The sequence below is a fragment of the Acomys minous genome (genome assembly GCF_964271855.1).
Source record: "Acomys minous genome assembly, chromosome: 7".
In the NCBI taxonomy this organism is placed as follows: domain Eukaryota; kingdom Metazoa; phylum Chordata; class Mammalia; order Rodentia; family Muridae; genus Acomys; species Acomys minous.
Genome location: NC_140488.1, coordinates 92,316,822 through 92,336,246, shown reverse-complemented (window position 1 = coordinate 92,336,246; position 19,425 = coordinate 92,316,822). Strand labels below are relative to the sequence as shown.

Below are 19,425 nucleotides of genomic sequence, written 5' to 3'. Positions count from 1 at the left end.
TCACTATATTAAAAATATAAAAAGAGCATCTTGTGAAGGTTTAAATAACCATCTTATAATCACACAACTAGATGTGGTTAAAGTGTCTATACTTAGCTTATTAATTTGATACCAGGCAGCATCTTGGGTAAATTGCAGAACTACTTCCCACCCAGTCATTTCCTGAGATTCAAATGTAGTTGTTTTAGAGTGTGCCTGTTTCAATCTGTTATTAAGTTACCAAGAACATTCTAATGTTCATTCAGATTGACAATTATTGTGAATTCAAAACTGTACTATGATGATTAAAATTATACACTAGAATGCATTATTTCAAATGCCATTATAGTTAATAAAGTAAAAAAGTACCACTGAGCTCCTAGGAAAAGAAAGAGTATTCATAAATTTCTATGTAAAAATATAATTATAAAATAATATAACTGCAAAGTTTCAAGAGTAATTAGAGCCACTGAGATATCGGTAAGAGGAACCAGCTGCCAAGTAGATTCTTGGGACCCACATGATAAAGAAGATCACAAATTCCTGCAAATTTCCCTATTATATCCCTATATACTATGGTACCATGTACATGCTCAAATATGTACACACACACACACACATACACACACACTAAATGAATAATTGAATGAATGAATGAATAAATGAATGAATTTTTTTCCAAACGCAACTAAATGGCATCACTTCTCTATTCCTACCTCAATCTTGGTTAGTCCTAGGAGGGCAATGGCCACACGAATGGTACTGCTCTCCAGAGTGCCAGTGATAGCCCTTCGCTCATACTCAAGAGTCGACATCTGTTGCTGTGCCGCAAAAGCCAAAGCTTTTTCCTTAGCTTCATTAGTCAGTGCTACTTTAAGGTTGAAATCAAGGACTTGATGGGGTTTGCAGGTCAAATATAGAACTGGGTCTTCATTATTATATTCTGGGGAGAGTAAAAATATTTGATCATGTAATAAATCTTCATTCCCTAAGCACTGTTATCCTCCATGAATTCTGAGGTTAGAAACAAACAAGAACAGTTAGTAATATTGTTTATTAAGCAGAAGAAAACAAATGGATAATACATTTCTGTTAACTCTAAATAAATGATTCAAGAATAAGACTTCAAAAATTAAAGATACAATATTGGTATTCTCTAAGAGAAGCTTTAGTCTAATAGTGTTTTACTAAAAATATCAATATAGTCAAAAACTTAATACACTGTGATCCTGATAAAGCTGTAATATAATTCTCATGAAGAGAAGATAGGACAGATTCTCCCATGCCTAATCCACTAAACCATGTTAGCTAATATAGTTTCCCACTTTTTTGTTAATGATGCATAGATTGTGCCTAATCCATGTATCCTATAACAAGAGAACAAAACTCACCAGATATGGGATAATACCAGGATGTCCACAAGGACAAATTTGATCTCAATATAAAAGAACCCAACCAAACAACCAAACTAACAAGCAAAACAAAACAAAATAGATCTCATTCTTACATATGAAACCCTTAACCATGAAAAAGAGATTTTAAAAATTTTATTATCATAAACTAACAAAAAACACAATTAGCCCCGCCAACTTGATTTAACAAAATAATCATTCTTGTCAGTGTTAGCAAGCTCCTTGTTTTTTCAAAATCAGTGTACACTCATTTCACTAAGCTCCTTTTCAATCTAATCAAAACTTGTGTCTGAGAGTTCATAGTCAGTCCCAGGTTTTATTGCTACAATCACTGGATTAAGTTGCCACACACATTAAGGATAAGGTAGGGAAAGTGGAAACAAAGATAAAAATGATGCTCTTTAAGAACAGGCAAAAATTAAAACTTTGTTTCATTAACAACCAAGTTCTTTCAGTGCTAGTAATCAAGAGTTAGACCTAAGACTAGAAATCTAGATTTCAAAAAATAATTTTTTGATAATGAAGTCATGAGTCACATTTGGTATACTTACTTCCTATATTATCTGAAACCTAATAACATACATTTATACAGAATGAGGTGCTGTTTCACAAATACAAACAAAATAAAAGTTAGAAGGAGGCTTTGTAAAATATGTCTGCATATTGGAGAAAAGTGCTATAAGGATGGTTGTGTGTCCATTCAAAAAATAATGCAATCTGTCAACACACCAAATGAAAGCAAACATGTATAATATACCTTCATCTTGAGAAATGCTGTAGTCCACTGGACGTGGAGGCTTCAATGGAAAGAAATTTGATGGCAAGGGTACCAAACCTTTCCCTTCAATAATATATATCAAATCTCCAATCTAAAACATAAACATATAATAACACTAAATGTTAAGCACTTATAAAAATATAAAGCATATTCATGTCACAGTGAAAATCTATGTGCTTTCTAGGAACATTATGGCATACATTTCTGTGCAAATCATGGACTAATTAACTAGACAAAAGTAAAGCATAGGCCCACCAACTCCCCTGAAAGAACACTCAACAGAGGTAAACTGTATCCCAAAGCCTGTGTTTCAGCCTGCTTTCATGAGGGTCCCCATGTAAGCCACTCCCTCCTCCCAAGACTCTGCCCTCTGAAAGCACACCCAACAGTAGTAAGTCATACCCCAGACCCAGAACTCCACTTCCTGTCCCAGTACTCTGCAGTCTTTCCCAAGGTCTGCGTGCAAAAGAAACCACAGGTATGGCCCGTCATCATCCTAAATCCTGCCTGCCAGTTCTCCCAAAAGCACATCCAACAGAGGTAAACCACATCCCAAATCCCCTGTTCCATTTCTGACCCCACAACTCTGCCTGATTCATTGGGGCTTGTTGGAACCAGGGACAACCAGGTAAGTAAGACCCTGATCCAAGGCCTTGTCCCCCATTTCCCTTAAAACACACACAACAGCCTTAAATTGCATCCCAGCCCCTGGACGCCAACCAGCGTTTCAAAGCTCCAACTCCACCAGCTTTCCTAGAGGCTTTCATCACCAGAGGCCCAAGGCCATGCTAGTACTAGAGAACACAGGAAAAAAGTTAGCAGCAAAATCCCAGAGGCCAGGCAGGCTACAAAAGCCCTGTAGAGACAACCTGTTAGATCTGAAGACTCACTAGTCATCATAACAGCAGGCAACTCAGGCAAGAAGACAGAGAAGAAACAGAAACCAAGGAAAAACATTGAAAAAACATCCATCCAACAAAGAAGAACTCAGAGATCAGTATATTAACTTACAATAACCAAAAAAGCCATATGGGTAAAGTAAACTTAATAACACAATCAACAACACCAAGCCCAGCTATCTTATTCCAGCAAGCCCTGGATATTCTAGCACAACTGAATCGCGGGAAAATGACTTTAAATTCAACTGTACTATAAGGCAACAATAATGAAAAACTGAATAGTACTAGCATAGAAACAGACTGATGGATTAAGGCAATCCAGTTGAAACATAAAAATAAACCCACACAGGTATGGACACTTGATCTTTGACAAAAAAGGCAAAACAGTACAATGAAAAAAAGATAGCATTGTCAACAAATGGTACTGTTCTAACTGGATGTCTACAGGTAGAAAAATGAAAATAGATCCATATTTATCACCCTGCAAGAAACTCAAGTCCAAGTGGATTAAAGACCTCAACATATAACTAGACACACTAAGTCTGTTAGACGAAAAAATGAAGAGCCTGGAACTCATATGCCCAGGAGACAACTTCCTGAACAAAACACCAGGAATTCAGACTCTAAGATCAACAATTAATAAATGGGACCTCATGAAACTGAAAAGCTTCCGTAAGGCTAAGGACACTGTGAATAGAAAAAAACTACACCCTACAGACTAGGAAAAAATCTTCACCAACCCTACATTCAACAGAGGGCTAATACCTAAAGTGTATAAAGAACTCAAGAAATTAAATACCACCAAACCAAATAATCCAATTTAAAAATGGGGTACAGAACTAACAGAGAATTATCAACAGAGAAATATCAAATGGCCAAGAAACACATAAAGAAATGTTCAATGTCCTTAGTCATCAGGCAAATGCAAATCAAGACAACTCTGAGATTCCATCTTACACCCATCAGAATGGCTAAGAATAAAAAACTCAAGTGACAGCTCATGCTGGCAAGGATGTGGAGTAAGGGGAACACTCTTCCTTTGCTGGTGGTAGTGCAAACTTGTACAACCACTTTAGAAATCAATCTGACGCTTTCTCAAAAAACTGGAAATAGCTTTACTTCAAGACCCAGCAGTAACACTCCTGGGCATATACCCGAAAGATGCTCCAAGATACAACAAGAATATTTGTTCAACTATCTATATTCCTAGCAGTTTTTTCAAAATAGCCAGAATCTGGAAACAATGTAGATGTCCCACAACTGAAGAATAGATAAAGAAATTGTTGTATATCTACACAATGGAATACTACTCAGCTTTGAAATTTGCAGGCAAATGGATGAGACTAGAAAAGTTCATCCTGCGTGAAATAACCCAGACCCATATACATGGTATATACTCACTTACAAGCAGATAATAGCCACATAATACAGGATAACTACACTACAAGCCATAGATCTGAAGAAGCCAAATACCAAGGAGGACCCTAAGGAGGACGCTTAATTTTCATTCAGAAGGGCAAATAGAACAGACATAGCAATTGCTGGAAGAGATGAAACATTACAGGAGCCTACAATAGAGACCCTCTGAAAGACTTCACCCAGGAGGGGATCGAAGTAGATGCTGACACTCACAGCCAAACTTTGAGGCAGAGTACAGGGAGTCTTATGGAAAAGTTGGGGGATAGAAGGACCTGAAAGGGATAGGTTATCCACAAGGAGAACAACAGAGCCAACCAATCGAGACACAGAAGGACCTGCAGAGACTGATGTAACAACCAAGGACCATGCATGGAGAGGACCTAGACCCCTGATAAAATGTAGTCAATAGGCAGCAAAGTCTCCATGTGAGCCATAATATGGGGTATAGGAGCTGCTGCTAACATGGACTCTGTTGTCCACTCACTGTTCACTTCTCCACTGGCAGGGCTGCCTTGCAAAACCAGAGAAGGAGGATGCAGGCAGTCCAGATGAGACTTGATAGGATGAGGTCAGATGGGAGGTAAGGATAGGTCCCCCTTTCTGAGGTCTAGGGAAGAGTTGAGGGGCAGAATAGAGAGGGAGGCTGATACAGGGAAGAGATGTGGAAGGGGACAACAATCAGGATGTAAAGTGAATAAATTAAACAAGAAATTAAAATATTTTCAATAATATGGTACATTTGGCCTTGTCAAAATTACGGAGTTGTCATTATAAAATAGTGAAGTATGGATGAAAGTGCTTGGTGGTTAAGACTTACTACATTATATTCATGAAACTGTTCTGCCATGCTATTGAAAATGGGGTCAAAATACAGACAATTTACTATGGATTCTTCTCTACAGCTGTATGTAGAGAAAATCAGGATATGCCAGTCCATGTTATGACTGATATAAATTAAGATTATTTTGCGATCAAGGGAATTGAGAAGTACAGGTTATAGTCTGTTCTTTCCAATGTTCCCTAAACCAAGATATTAATTTACAAAGGTTTCTTCCCTTTCTCTCAACTAGGAAGGACAGAAGCTGATCAGAAAGTCTAATTAGACGTGCATTTGCCTGCAGACGATTCTTGATTAATCTACAGAACAAAATAACACTCGTTTGCCTTACCACATATTGCTCTACATAGACACACTGTCTCATTGAAGCTGCTATGTAAGGGAAGAAGCTCTAATTCACCTCTTATTCATCCCGTAGCTTTCTCGTATATCAAATATGTTTAGAAGCTTTTGTTCGTTTTATCTTTCTAAGAACAGTATGTTCCTACCCTCTACATATTTTGTACTTTTCATAATATTTTTTTAAATTGTTGACTCATAAGAAATGAAATGACAGGATTTAGGGTAAACTACAGGACAACACATGTAAGAAATATTGGTATAATCAAAATAGCTATAGGAAAAAATTAAGTACTAAAAAATAAATCTACCAGTGAAAAGATAAGTACTAATTGATGAAATGATAAAGATCAAGTGTTTGTGGGAGAAGGTAAGTATACCACAGCAAGTGGCTATAATTAAAAGCCACATACTTAGAAGATCTCTCAAGTGAGAAAAAAAATCCCAGTTTAACATGACTGCATTCTTCATAAAAAATGAGTTCAATCAATGTTCAGTGGCTTCTAGCATGAGAACACAGTAGAATCCATTTATTCCAATGCTGGGGACCACAATTTATACAGATCAATGTGTCAGGCTACTGCTGTGATTTGTATGCTGCCTGTTCTCTCATCCCAAGGAGATGACATTCCTCAGAGACTGAGTTTCTGAGTCTGCTAAGTTTTCCATTTAAGCTTCCCCTTTCCATTTTTTATCTGAAATTTCTTTGGATTTCTAGAACCTAATAGCAGGACCTCTTAGGGCTGCTTTGAGCCTGCCTGAAAATTGACATATTTTATGTATACAGACAGAAGATTTGTACAACTATAGGTATCTTCAAAGTTATATAAATATTTCCTTTCTTATTTGAAAATTCAACTAAAACACACAAAAGTGAAACAAATGTGCACTCCTGAAAACACTGTTGTATAACTGGTTTTATTTAATAAGTTCAAAGCTACCAAATAGAAGCCTAATTACTTCAGGATTTTTTTTAACAGTTGGGCTTAATAGGATGGGGGCTAACACATATTGAATAAGACAGGAGCTAACTGTGCTGGCTTATATTTATTATATCTAGTTAAGACTGTAACTATATTTTCAATATGATTAGCAACTTATTTGAATATAAAAATTATAGCAACTATACTTCAGTCAAATACTTTAAATTGTGGCAGTGTTTCCAATAGGCAGTAATACATTTCTAAGACTGTTGTTCTATATCAATGCTTTCTGCAGCAAGGTCAAAATAATGACAGGTATGCTCTAATAAGTGGAGACGCTTGGTTATATTTTAAGTAATTTAGATTCAATTTATGTAAGTAGATAATAGATAATACTGATGTAATCTACTTCAAGAAAATCAATTTTGTAATTCTACTCTTGAAAATGAATTTTCTATAATTTAATTTTTAAAAGGTGTTTTTAATATTTGATTCAAATAATGGTAACAAATAATAACTATTTATTACCTCCATTTTATATAGAGAAAAATGTAGTTGAATCCTCAAAGATTCTTTTTCCAGAACTAAGAATGAAGTACAAGGCCTTGTATATGCTGCACAAGCCCTCTATTACTAAGCTACAATTCTGGGCACTGAATAGGATAAAGCTAAGGGTGGTTAAATAACGCATTTTCCACAGTGGCAATTTTACATGTAATTTTAAAGTATATCTTATCATTAATAGAATATAGTATTTTTCACATACAATAGCTCTCAATTTTATTGATTAGTTAAATATAGGGAACACACATGATATATGTGGCTCTGTGGCTACACATTGTGAGGATTCTAAATTTCCTCCTCAGATCATTATCTTAGTCACTCTTTCCCTGAGTTACTCTTCCCTCTCTTCTCCTCTTCCCCTCCACTCAAAAAATTGTTTTCTCCTTTGTTGGTTTAAGCACCAACCAAGCTGCATGAATGCTACAGGTAAAATGAAAATAATCCCATAAACAACTTGTGAGGTTAGAAGGAGATTCTTCCTCAGATCAACCTCAGAGAAGATGCCAGTCTCGGTAGTTCCTTCACTGAATATTTTATATACCACAAATAGAGGACTTAGCATGTTTGGCCAGATCTCTGACTCATGGAGACAGAGACAAAACCAATCATGGCAGTTGTTTCCATGGAACTTTTATATGCAGTCACCATATAATTTATCTACAAAATAGTGGGGCTCTTAGTATTTTTTGGAAAATGCTTCTCCCCTTGGAATTTGAGGACTAGAAACATAAGTGTTTCCAGAATACCAGCTACACCAAGTTGCCTTTAATGCTTACTTCATTATGGAAGCAAACTATAATGGAAGAAACATAGAGCACAATTCTGTTCTTACTGCTTTGTTGCTCAGGATGACGACACAATAGCGAACATGCATGTCAAAGGGAAGATAGTAGAGATCCAGGCATGAACATCCTTTTGCTCCCACGAAAATTGTTTGCATTGAACAGAAGAATTCTCTGATGAAGTTACACTTAATTGCTATTAAAACAGGATGCAGAGAATTGATAAATAATGTATTACTCAACCGAAGTATTGTTGCAATAAATAATATTTTACAATGAATAAAATGTTGAAAACAATATTATAAGATAGAATATATTTTTCATATACTTTATTAATTTATTCATATTACATCTCAGTTGTTATCCCATCCCTTGTATCCTCCCATTCCTACCTCCCTCCCATTTTCCTCTTACTCCTCTCCCCTATGACTGTGACTGAGGGGGACTTCCTCCCCCTGTATATGCTCATAGGGTATCACGCCTCTTCTTGGTAGTCTGCTATCCTTCCTCTGAGTGCCACCAGGTCTCCCCATCCAGGGGACGTGGTCAAATATGGGGCACCAGCATTCGTGTGAATGTATTTTTAATGAGAAACTATGGGTGATCTGATCTCAAGTTGGAATAATAAAATATACAGGTATGCTCATCAATTAAAGACTCCTTTATAAAGAATCTCATGAAAGGAGACCTCATTATTACTTAAATTTATTTCATATATATTAAAATTGTCACTCTTGAATGTCCAATTTTGATGACTTATGAAGCAATTCATATAACAAAATAAAATGGACAATTTGAGTTGGAACACAATAAAGATATTCATATTTTTAGTAGTTTTAAAACATCTTAAAACCCATGAGAATGTGGTGATACAATGGGCCAACTTTGGCTACTTCATTTGAAAAATGTTGTGTGCTAGACACGAGCAGTAGTGAAGTGGCATGATTTATGATATTATACGAGGAAATGTAATCCAACATCTGCCTAATGCTTTATCTTTGTTCTTTTAAAACTATTATTCTATGAGAAGTCTGAGACATATAGAGATCCTATTTGTAAGATTCTAAGTCACCATTCCAGATAAGATGCTAGGCAGAGGCAGTATTAAACAAAATAGTTTTGAAATATTCCAAGTTCCAGGTTTCATTTGATTGTAAATGCTTGAGAGGCCTTGGTCTGAAGCCATGCATGTGTGCCCAGTCATCCAAAAAATACCGAAAGAGCTACATCTGATTTATGTTGCTATGTGCCACTGTGATTGTGATGTTTTGTTCTGTGCTGTGGTCAACTAGAACATTTCTATGATCAGTTTCCTGTCCATCATTCTACTCATCTTTTAAAATATTTTAACACCATATTTAAAATCTTAAAAGAGTACGGTTAAATACAATGTTCAAATGTTCTGCTATATAAGGATGATCTTCTGAAAGTCAAATTAGAGTTCTTTGAAGCCACCTTTGTGTAACTTTGCCCATCATTTTGAGGCCTGTATTTACTTAATAATACTAAATGGAAAACGGTGTTTTTACAATTCTAACTGTAATAAGACCTGGTATCTAAATAGATTTTAAGAGTTCAATAAAATTCAAAAGCAACTTAAAGACCAGATATTTAATCATGTTTCCCATATGTTACTGGAAACACTCAGTAGTAAAAGGAAAGATGGGGCAGAATACTCAAATGGGTGGTCAACAAAAAACACAGACAACCAAGTAAATCTCCATTTGGCCAGAAATCCCTATGAGTTTCTATTCTATCATCATAATCACCCTTGATTATCAGTTGTTGAGTTTTTTCCACATAAATATCAGGTGCAAGAAAAAAAAAACAGAAAAATCTCAGTGAGGTACTCACAAGTTCTTAAGCCATTTTCAGCATGGGAAGAACTCCGATCAGTAGCATAGTCACTGTTGAAGAAAAGAAAAGAATACCAAATGCACATATGAAATTTTCCTTTAAAGATTCCTGTATTTTATTAAAGATTATAGATATTCAATAATTATCATGATCTACAATATATCATATCGTGTTTATTTTAAAAGCTCAAAAATTAGAAAAACACAAAAATTTGAACTTTTAGTATTTCCATTATTTCTTGGAGTAAGGGTCTCCTTGTTATCCTGAAACTCATTATATAAATAAAGATGACCTAGAGCTCACAGAGACTTGTCTCTCTCGGCTTCCTGAGTACTGAGATTAGAGGCATGTGCCAAAATGTCTAGCATAATCTATAAATATTAGTGAGATAGTCCTCTTTTGCTTTTAAACAGTGGGTCAAAAATAGGGTGCATCTTTGGGCTAAACGAAAATTCTCTCCCAAAGTGATTGTAGAAAGAATTCGCTTTCCAGGAAAAAAACCCTCTATCATCATTTCCATGTTTGCTCCTTTTTTATAAAAGTGGGTTATATGGCAAATTTAAATTTTTTGCTACAGTTCTGAAAGTGACAGAGTAAATCACAGTCTGAGGCAACTGTTTATCTTCAGACATTTTAGGTTCACCAGACACATAATTTTAACCCAGCTTAGTGGTCATGATTACTTTGATCACTGAGCTATCAATCAATATTTGCTATTTACATATACATATATTTCTAAGTGAAGTTATTATATCTTCACTCCTTTTTATTCCATTTGAATATTATGAGTAATGCTTTCTTAGCAACATATTTTTGTTGATGTCATTTCCCACATTTATAATTATTCTGTGCTTTAATTATATTAATATATATTTTAGTATGAAATTTGAGTACCATAGTATCTTTTGTTAAGAAGTAAGGAACATTTACTATTTTGTGTAATTTGAGCATTTGATAGACACTTTAATTTTAGCTTGTCATAGGTACAATAGCTTGATGCATTTACATGTAAAATAGAGAATATACACAGAGTGGAAAGAATAATAAAGATTACATTGTATTTCTCCACATATGGCCCCACTGTCATCTCTTTGATAATGGAGACATGAAGAGAATTACTGATTAAAACCCACAGATAATCTACAAGTTCATTTTTTTTCCAATATTTGCAATGTCTAGTCTTTTGTTTATTTTTATTACAGTACATAAAATGTATATGGATCTGGGCTTCATATCCATTTTCTTTTGTGTATTTTGTCAGAAGCAAATAATAAAAAAGCCTTTGGAGAAATCTGAATGTTGTCTCTTTCACAAAAGATATTCTTTTTTTTTCACAAAAGATATTCTTAAGTGTAGATAAGTTAAGATTTGTATATTGCTCATAATAATGACAGTAAATATTGAAACTATTATTATAAGTTTTAGAGAAATCCAAAAATAATTTAGTTAAAATTGTATGGTTTGTACAAATTCTATTATAATTAATGTTCACCAGTCTAGAAAATTCAGCGACAAATACCACTGTTTTATAACCCAAAGACAAAAGAAATGTTATCTTGCCAGTCTTTTTGTTACTACTGACATTCTATCCTTTAAATTTTTTATACATATTCACAGATGCCTGCTGGAGCTGTTTCATGAGGACATGTCGAAACCTTTCTAAGTCTTAGGGAACAAAGCATGAAAAGAAGGTAAATTGTTTAAATTTCTGTATCAAACAATATTTCTTGTTAATTCATTAGGGAATGAGAGTGAGGGAATGGAAATTATTTTTAAAGTGGAGAAGAATGTAGCATAAAAAGAAGAGCTAATGCCAACATTCTGCGAATTATTCCACAAAATATAAACAAAAAGAGTACTGCAAATTTCATTTTATGAAGCCACAGTCACATTGATAGCCAAACCACTAAAAGATTCAAAATACAATTACATACCAATTTCCCTCATGAACATTCATGTAAAAATACTCAATGAAATACTTGCAAATAGAATTCAAAAACAAATTTAAAAAAAGATCATTCACAATAACCAAGTAGGCTTCATCTCAAAGATAGAAGGATGTTTTGACATATGAAAATCAATCAATATAAACCACCATACAAACAAACTGAAAGAGAAAAAACATGACTCTCTCATAAATGCAGAAAGTTCCCTTGGCAAAATCCAACAGCCCTTCACGATAAAAGTCTTGGAAATATTGGGGATACAAAGGACATATCTAACCATAATAAAGGCAAGCCCATAGCCAAAATCAAGTTAAATGGAGAGAAACTCAAGACAAAGCTGTCTACTGTCTCCAGAAGTTTTCAATATAGTACTTGACATTCTAGCTAGAGAGGATACAAAATGGAAAGGAAGAAGAGAAAGTGTTATTATTTACAGATGATAAGATAAAGTGCATATTGGACCCCAAAATTCTACCAAGGAACTCCTAGAGATAATAAACACTTTCAGTGAAGTAGCTAGATACAATATTAACTCAAAAAATCAGTAGCCCTCCTACATATAAATGGCAATGGACTGAGAAAAAAATAGTGAAGCAGTACACTTCACAATAGCCACAAACAATATAAAATATATCTGGGTAACTCTAACCAAGAAAATGAATGGCTTGTATGACAAAAATTTCAAGTCTTTAAAGAAAGAAAATGAAGATATCCGAAGATGGAAAGATCTCCCACGCTCATGGACTGGTAGGATTAACGTAGTAAAAATGGCCATCCTACCAAAGAAATCTGCAGATTCAGTGCAATCAGCATCAAAAATCCAACATAATTCTTTAAAAGTTGAACTTCTTATGGAAAAAAGAACTTCACAGGATGTCAATTTATTTTGTTTAACAAAAGACCTTTCAGAGTATCACTATTTCTTATTTCTAGCTGTGGTACAGTGCTATAATATTAAAAACCACATATTATTGCCATAAAAGCAGACAAGTTTATCAGTGGAATGGAAATGAAGACTCAAATATAAATCCATACACCCATGGTCACATAAGTTCTGATGAAAAAGAAAGAAAGACACAAGGGAAAAAAGAAAGCATCTTCAACAAATGTTGCTGGTCTAACTGGATGTCTTTATGTAGTAGAATGTGACTAGATCCATATCTATCACCCTACACAAAACTCAAGTCCAAGTGTATCAAAGACCTCAACATAAGATCAGATACACTGAATCTGATGGAAGAGAATGTGGCGAATAGCCCTGAATGCATTTGCATAGGAGACAACTTCCTGAGCAGAACACAAATAGCAAAGGCACTAGGATCAGCAAGTATAAATAGGACATTATCAAATTATAAAGGTTCTGTAAGCCAAAAGACCCTGCCAATAGGATAAAACAGCAGTCTATGGAGTGAGAAAAGATATTCAGCAAATCCATGTCTTTAAAAAGGGCTAATATCCAAAATTTATAGAGAACTCAAGAAACAAGATATCAACAAACTAAATAATCCAATTAAAATTTAAGTTCATATTTAAATAGACATCTTAATAGAAGAATCTCAAATGTCTTAGAAATACTTAACGAAATGTTCAGCACCCTTAGTCATCTGGGAAATATCAACCAAAACATTTCTGAGATTCCATCTTGCACTTGCACCTGCCAGAATGGCTAAGATCAATAACACAAGTGGCAGCTCATGCTAGCTTGGATGTAGAGCAAAGGGAACACTCTGCCATTGTTGGTGGGAATGCAAATGTGTACAGCCACTATGAAACTCAATATGATGGTTCCTCAGAAAATTGAGAATCAATCTAACTCAAAACTCAGCTATAACACTCTTAGACATATGCCCAAAGGATTCTTCATCCTACTACAAGGACAAATGTCCCCTTTGTTCATAGTAGCTTTATTCATAATAGCCGGGAACTGGGGGACAAAAAGATATTCCTCGACCAAAGAATGAATAAAGAAAATGTCGCAATTTACATAAAAATTGCTCTGCTTTTTTTAAAACGTGGCATCAGGCAATTTGCAGGCAAATGCACGAAACGAAAAAACATGCCAAATGAGGTGACCCAGATCCAGAAAGATATGGTACTTATTCCCTTACAAGTGGATGTTAGCTAGTAAGTGAAGCATAATCATGTTACAATCCAAAAATCCAGCAAGGCCTTGTTGCACGATATTTGATCCCATTGTGAACCCTGAGACTGTGAACTGTAAAAACCTCTTTTGCTTGGCATGGTTCAGGCCTAACACACACCTTTAATCCAAGAACTTTCTGCACACAGGATTTAATAAAGGTAAAGAGGTGGAGGAACAAACCAGCTGACAGGCATTAAAGAGGAAGAGAGAATTTAAGTTGAAGGGTGTGTAAGAAAGCTTGGATAAGAAGGGGCTTTTGAGCTTTGAACTAGTAAGCTCTAGCTTTTAGTTTTTGGCTTTTTCTCCTAGGCTGTCAGCTGAGCTAGAGAGCTTTTTGGGCTTTTTCCTTTGAGATGTGAGCTGAGTAGGAAGGTCAGCTGGGTGCTTTGTCTTCCTCTCTGAGCCAGCAGGTTTTCACCCCAGCATCTGGCTCCTCAGTCTTCATTGGGAAAATCAAATGATCTGGGATTTCATTCTTTATAACAAGAAGGCCTAGTAACAAGGAGGTCTCTAGGGAGAATGCATGGCTATACATGAGAAAGGAAAATAGAATAGATTTTGTGGGTACACTGGGGTCAGATGGGGATGGAAACAGAGGGGAAAGGTGTGGCAAGCTCTATAGCCCAGAGACCAAGGATATAACCAAGTATGACTGGCAAAAAAAAAGTCAATTAAATGAATCCTAATGGTATTCTTTACACTCATAGATTGGTGCCTAGCCCAATCATCTTTAGAGAAGTTCCATCCACCAATTGATGGGAGCATATGCAGAGACCCACAGACAAAAATTCGGGGGAGCTCGGGGAACTCAGCAGAATAGGGGGTAAGGATGACTGTAGGAGCTAAATGATTTGAGGACAATAGGAGAATATGGCCCAGAGAATCAAATAAGCAGTGCATATAGGGTCTCAAGGAGACTAAAGGGGCAGCCATGGACACTGCATGGGGCTACACTAGGACGTCTGAACATATGATATGGTTGTGAGGGTTGATAGCCTTCTGGGGCTCCTAAACATTGGAAGTGTGAATTGTCTCTGACTCTTAACCCTTTCCTCCTACTAGGTTATCTCATCAAGTCTTGATATAAAGGTTTATGCCTACTTATATTATTACTTGTTATGCAGTGTTTGGTTGATATTCCTGGGAAACCTACTCTATTGTGAAGAGAAATGGGAAAGGAGTGGATCTGGGGGATAGGGTAGTGGAGGCTCAAGTAGGGAGGATGAATGTGGTCAGAATGAATTGTATGAGAATAGAATAAATTTAAAATACATAAATAAAAAATACCAACAGTCTTCTTCTAGTAGGATCACTACTGTGCTGTCTTAAATTTTAATGAAAAAAATTGTGCTTTATTATTTACTAAAGCAAAATGCACAAGCAAAATTGTGAATAACCTAACATGAAATTATTACTCAATAACAAAGTACAATGACATTCAAGTTATTTACTCATTAACAACTCTTCTCAGAGAATCACCTTAAAAGAAGGCAATCATTTTATGATAAATACAATGTTTATATTCTACTATAAGTACTAACTTACAATAATTCACTTTAGGAAAATAAATTATACTAATTTTAATCTTAGAAAATATCTGCACACAGTTTAAAGAGTTGTTGTAACTTTCGCATTGTGAGCCCCTATTTTATCAAAATTGTTAAATGTTTACCTCCTGACATTTTTATATCTAAAAACATAACATCAACATTATCACACAGAGGAATAAAGTAAAAAACCCACAAACAACATATAAATAATTGTCATCATGTGCACAAATTTCACTAATTATGACCTCAATTATTTACTTTAATCTTGATAAAGTATTTAACTGTATTTCAATATAAATACCTATTCTAAAATTTAAAGATATATGAGCTATGCAAATAAATCTAACATTAAAATATTTTTCCTTGTTTCAAAGTCAAAATTAATTTTTAGACTAATTGAAGATGCCAAAATGCAGGCATAATATTTTAAATGCAGTTGATTTTAATTAGTCATAATCCTTAATTTTCCAAATTTGTCTACTTGCTAAAATGAATTAATATCACTCAAATAAATATTCCCAGTACTTTTACATTATTTGAAGGAATGTTTAGAAGTATATGGAATTCTTGGGACTGATTGTTCTACTTCCAGTTAAGGTCAAACATGGAAACCATCTGGATAGTTTAAGATATATTTTTCCAAGAAACATTAATTTAATTTTCACATTGAGTGTCTGTAGGGTTTTTATTGACAGAAAAAATTATGATGAATACTCACTATATTAAATCAAATGCAGATTTCCTTACATATGAACATAGAAACATTAAAAATATATTTTAAAAGAATACACATAATGTAACTACACATATTTGAAAAATAAAAGCTATTAATCAGATTCTCTGGTTCCAAGTTCCCTTGGGCATTAATTCCTTAGAACTTTCCCTTAGATATGTATGAGTATAAAATCAAAGCTACTTACTTGGGTATCACAGCAGCATTTGAAGATCCAGTTATTTGTGATGGAAAATGCATAAGTGTTGTGGATTCCACAAGAAAGACACTGAGTGAATACAAAAAGAATTATTTCCAATTGTAATGTACCAAACTTCAGATAGCAATAAACCATTCTTCCTTTTCATTTTCCTTATTATCTATAAACTCTCTTCAAATTGTACAAGTGTGTTCATTCTGCAACTCAAAGGATATATTAGGGAAAAGGCAGAAAACTACAACAGAAATACCTGAAATATAGAAAATTACACGTGTAAACACACACACACACACAAACACACACACACACACACACACACACACACACACACAGAGCATTGTGCTTTGAATCTGAAATGCTGCTCATAATGTTGTGTTTTGAAACTTTATTCACCAGATGATGTTGATATTTTGATAGAGTATTGAATCTTTAGAAGGAAGTGCTTAGAGGACAGATGTAGACAATAAGAGTCAGGCCTTAGACTATTATAAGTCAGTACAAGGCTCCTTTCTAGTATCCTACTTTTTGGTACAGGCTGACATAAACTTGTCTCTACCATAAGACCCCTGCTACTATAAATATAACTGCTCTGTTGTAATTCCTAAACCTAAATGGACTTAAATGCTGTGAAACCATAACCACAAAGAATCTATTTTTCCTATTGTTCAGATATTTTGGTCACAAAGAAGTAAAATGATAATAATGATGATGATGATGATGATGATGATGATGATGATGATTACAAATGACAATACTGGATACTGAATTATAGGAAAAAGCATGAATGTATGAATGAATTCAAATTATATTATAGAAAGAAAAGAAAAACACAATAGGCAAGTGTTATAAGCATTGTCTGTAGTCATGTTTATGAATAGGAGAGAAATCCTTCACAACTTGATATGAAATGCATGTAGTTAATAGAAGCTGATCTGATACCTGGGTTTCCTTAGCTGAGATGCAGACATTGAGTGAACAGCCTCCATAAAGTAGTTTTGTGTGGCCACATGAAACTTGAAGAAATGGGAAATATAAGGACAAAGCAGATAGATCATGTTCCTTGTCAGACAGTGAAATAATCTTTTGGGGCTTGTATTTTCCATCAACACCCATGAAACTGTAGTGAATTACATTACAGGTAGGGAAAAACTTCAATGTATTTTTTTTTGTTGTTTGCTTTCTTTTCTTCTTATTTGTTGCTTCTGTAAATCCCCTTTGGCAATCGAATTCATACCCTTGGATATATATTCCTTTATTACACTATTCTACTCCATGTGTCTCTCATTATTTTGTATATTTCCTTCCAGAACTCCAAGAGAAAAAAGGGTTAATGGAAAGATTTTTGTAACAATGCAAAATCTGTATTAGCAATAAGCTTGGGGTTTGAAGAGTGGACATAAAATTATTTTAGCAAGATTAAGGTGGAACAAAGAATTCATGTAACACAAATAAAAGTATGCATATTTGAAAAAAATTGTTTTTCAACTGAAACAAAAAGCAGAAGCTAGCAAGAAATGATACGCAAAGATTTGATGTATCTCTGCACAACTCTAGCCCCTAGCACTAAAGACACAGTTTTAGGGGTATCCTAAGTTCAAGGCTAATCAGTTCTACATAGCAAGAACCTGTCTCAAATAAAAAAGCAAACAAAATGTATCAAAGAACACATAAAATCTATAGATAAGGCAAGTACATAAAATACATATGTTATATATTATTTTTTGAAACCTTTTACTGTACTTTCTCTCTTAAAAGGCCGGTCTCAATAATGAATATAAAATGAATACAAATTTTTATAAGTTATATGATTCCCAGCCTGTAGCTCAGCATCCATACACTGAAGCCTGAAGACACCCAGGATAGACAGGTTAGATAAGCCTGTCCCAGCCTCCTGCCTACTGGGTGCCCCTGGGCAAGCACAGCAGCTGTGAGCTTTGTCTTGCCACTATCCCCTGTGTGCTCAATCTACCACACCACACACTCCTAGAGGGCAGTGGCCATCAAGGACCACCAGAGGCCTGCGCCTATCAGGGACCACCAGCAAAGCCTCCATCCCCAGAGGCCAGTGTCCACTCAGGAATGAAAGAAGCCTGTGGCCATCAGGGACCACCAGAAGGTTGTGTGCATCAGGGACCACAAGAGGCCTGCAGCCATCAGGGACCACCAGATATATACCAGATAGTTCTCCCCAGTGCTCCATTTTCTGGCCCACAACTCAGCCTGCATTACCCTGAGACCTGCCAATACCAGAGATAACCAGATGTCTAAGGGCCATTTTAAGAGTGCTAACAAGAGCCAGGGCAATATGGCATCACCAGAACCCAGCTCATACTACTGCAATCACAGGATATCTCTACATAGCTTAAGCACAAGAAAATGATCTTAAATCAAATCTTATGAAGATGATAGAGGCCTTTAAAGAAAAAAAACAGAATAAATCCCTTAAGGAAATAAAGGAAAATACAATTAAAAGAAGGTAGAAGCCTTTAAAGAGAAAATGAAGGAAAACAGAATTAAACAGGTGAAGGAAATGAATAAAACTGATTAAGACCTGAAAATGGAAGAAGAAGCAATAAAGAAAACACAAACTGATGGAACCTTGAAGATGGAAAACCTAGGGAAGAAAACAGGAACTACAGGCACAAGCACTATAAACAGGATACAGGAGATGGAAGAGAGAATCTCAGGTATTCAAGATAAGATAGAAGAAACTGATACATCAATGAAAATGTTAAACCTAAAAATTCCTAACATAAAACAGCCAGGAAATCAGAGATACTATGAAAAGACCTAAACTAAGAATAATAAGACTAGAAGAAGGTGAAGAGTGCCAGCTCCAAGGCACAGAAAATATTTTCAACAAAATCATATAGGAAATTTTCCCCAATCTAAAAAAAAAAAAGAGATGCATACAGAAGCATACAGAACAACAATTCCCAGCAGCCACATGATAGCTTAAAGCCTTCTGTAACTAGAGCTCCCAGTGATCAGATGGCTTCAGTAGGCAATAGGCACAGCCATACATGCAGGTGAAATAACCAAGTGCTTATTTTTATTTTAAAAA

The 19,425-nt window shown here is 35.1% G+C and overlaps 1 protein-coding gene across 5 annotated transcripts in view; it reads right to left on the bottom strand.

Moving 5' to 3' along the window:
* The window catches only part of CFAP47 (cilia and flagella associated protein 47), a 225,637-nt gene that overhangs the window by 84,300 nt on the left and 121,912 nt on the right, over window positions 1–19,425 (bottom strand). For all 5 annotated transcript variants that reach the window (XR_014780587.1, XM_084788970.1, XM_084788971.1 and 2 more), the window contains 5 exons: window positions 16,350–16,430; window positions 9,788–9,840; window positions 7,984–8,129; window positions 2,149–2,260; window positions 696–922 (listed from right to left, as the gene is read on the bottom strand). Coding sequence is in view for 4 of the 5 variants with exons in the window: in XM_084788970.1 (XP_084645096.1) it covers window positions 696–922; window positions 2,149–2,260; window positions 7,984–8,129; window positions 9,788–9,840; window positions 16,350–16,430 (619 nt within the window). In the remaining variant the exon portion in view is untranslated. The remainder of the gene's footprint in view (window positions 1–695; window positions 923–2,148; window positions 2,261–7,983; window positions 8,130–9,787; window positions 9,841–16,349; window positions 16,431–19,425) is intronic.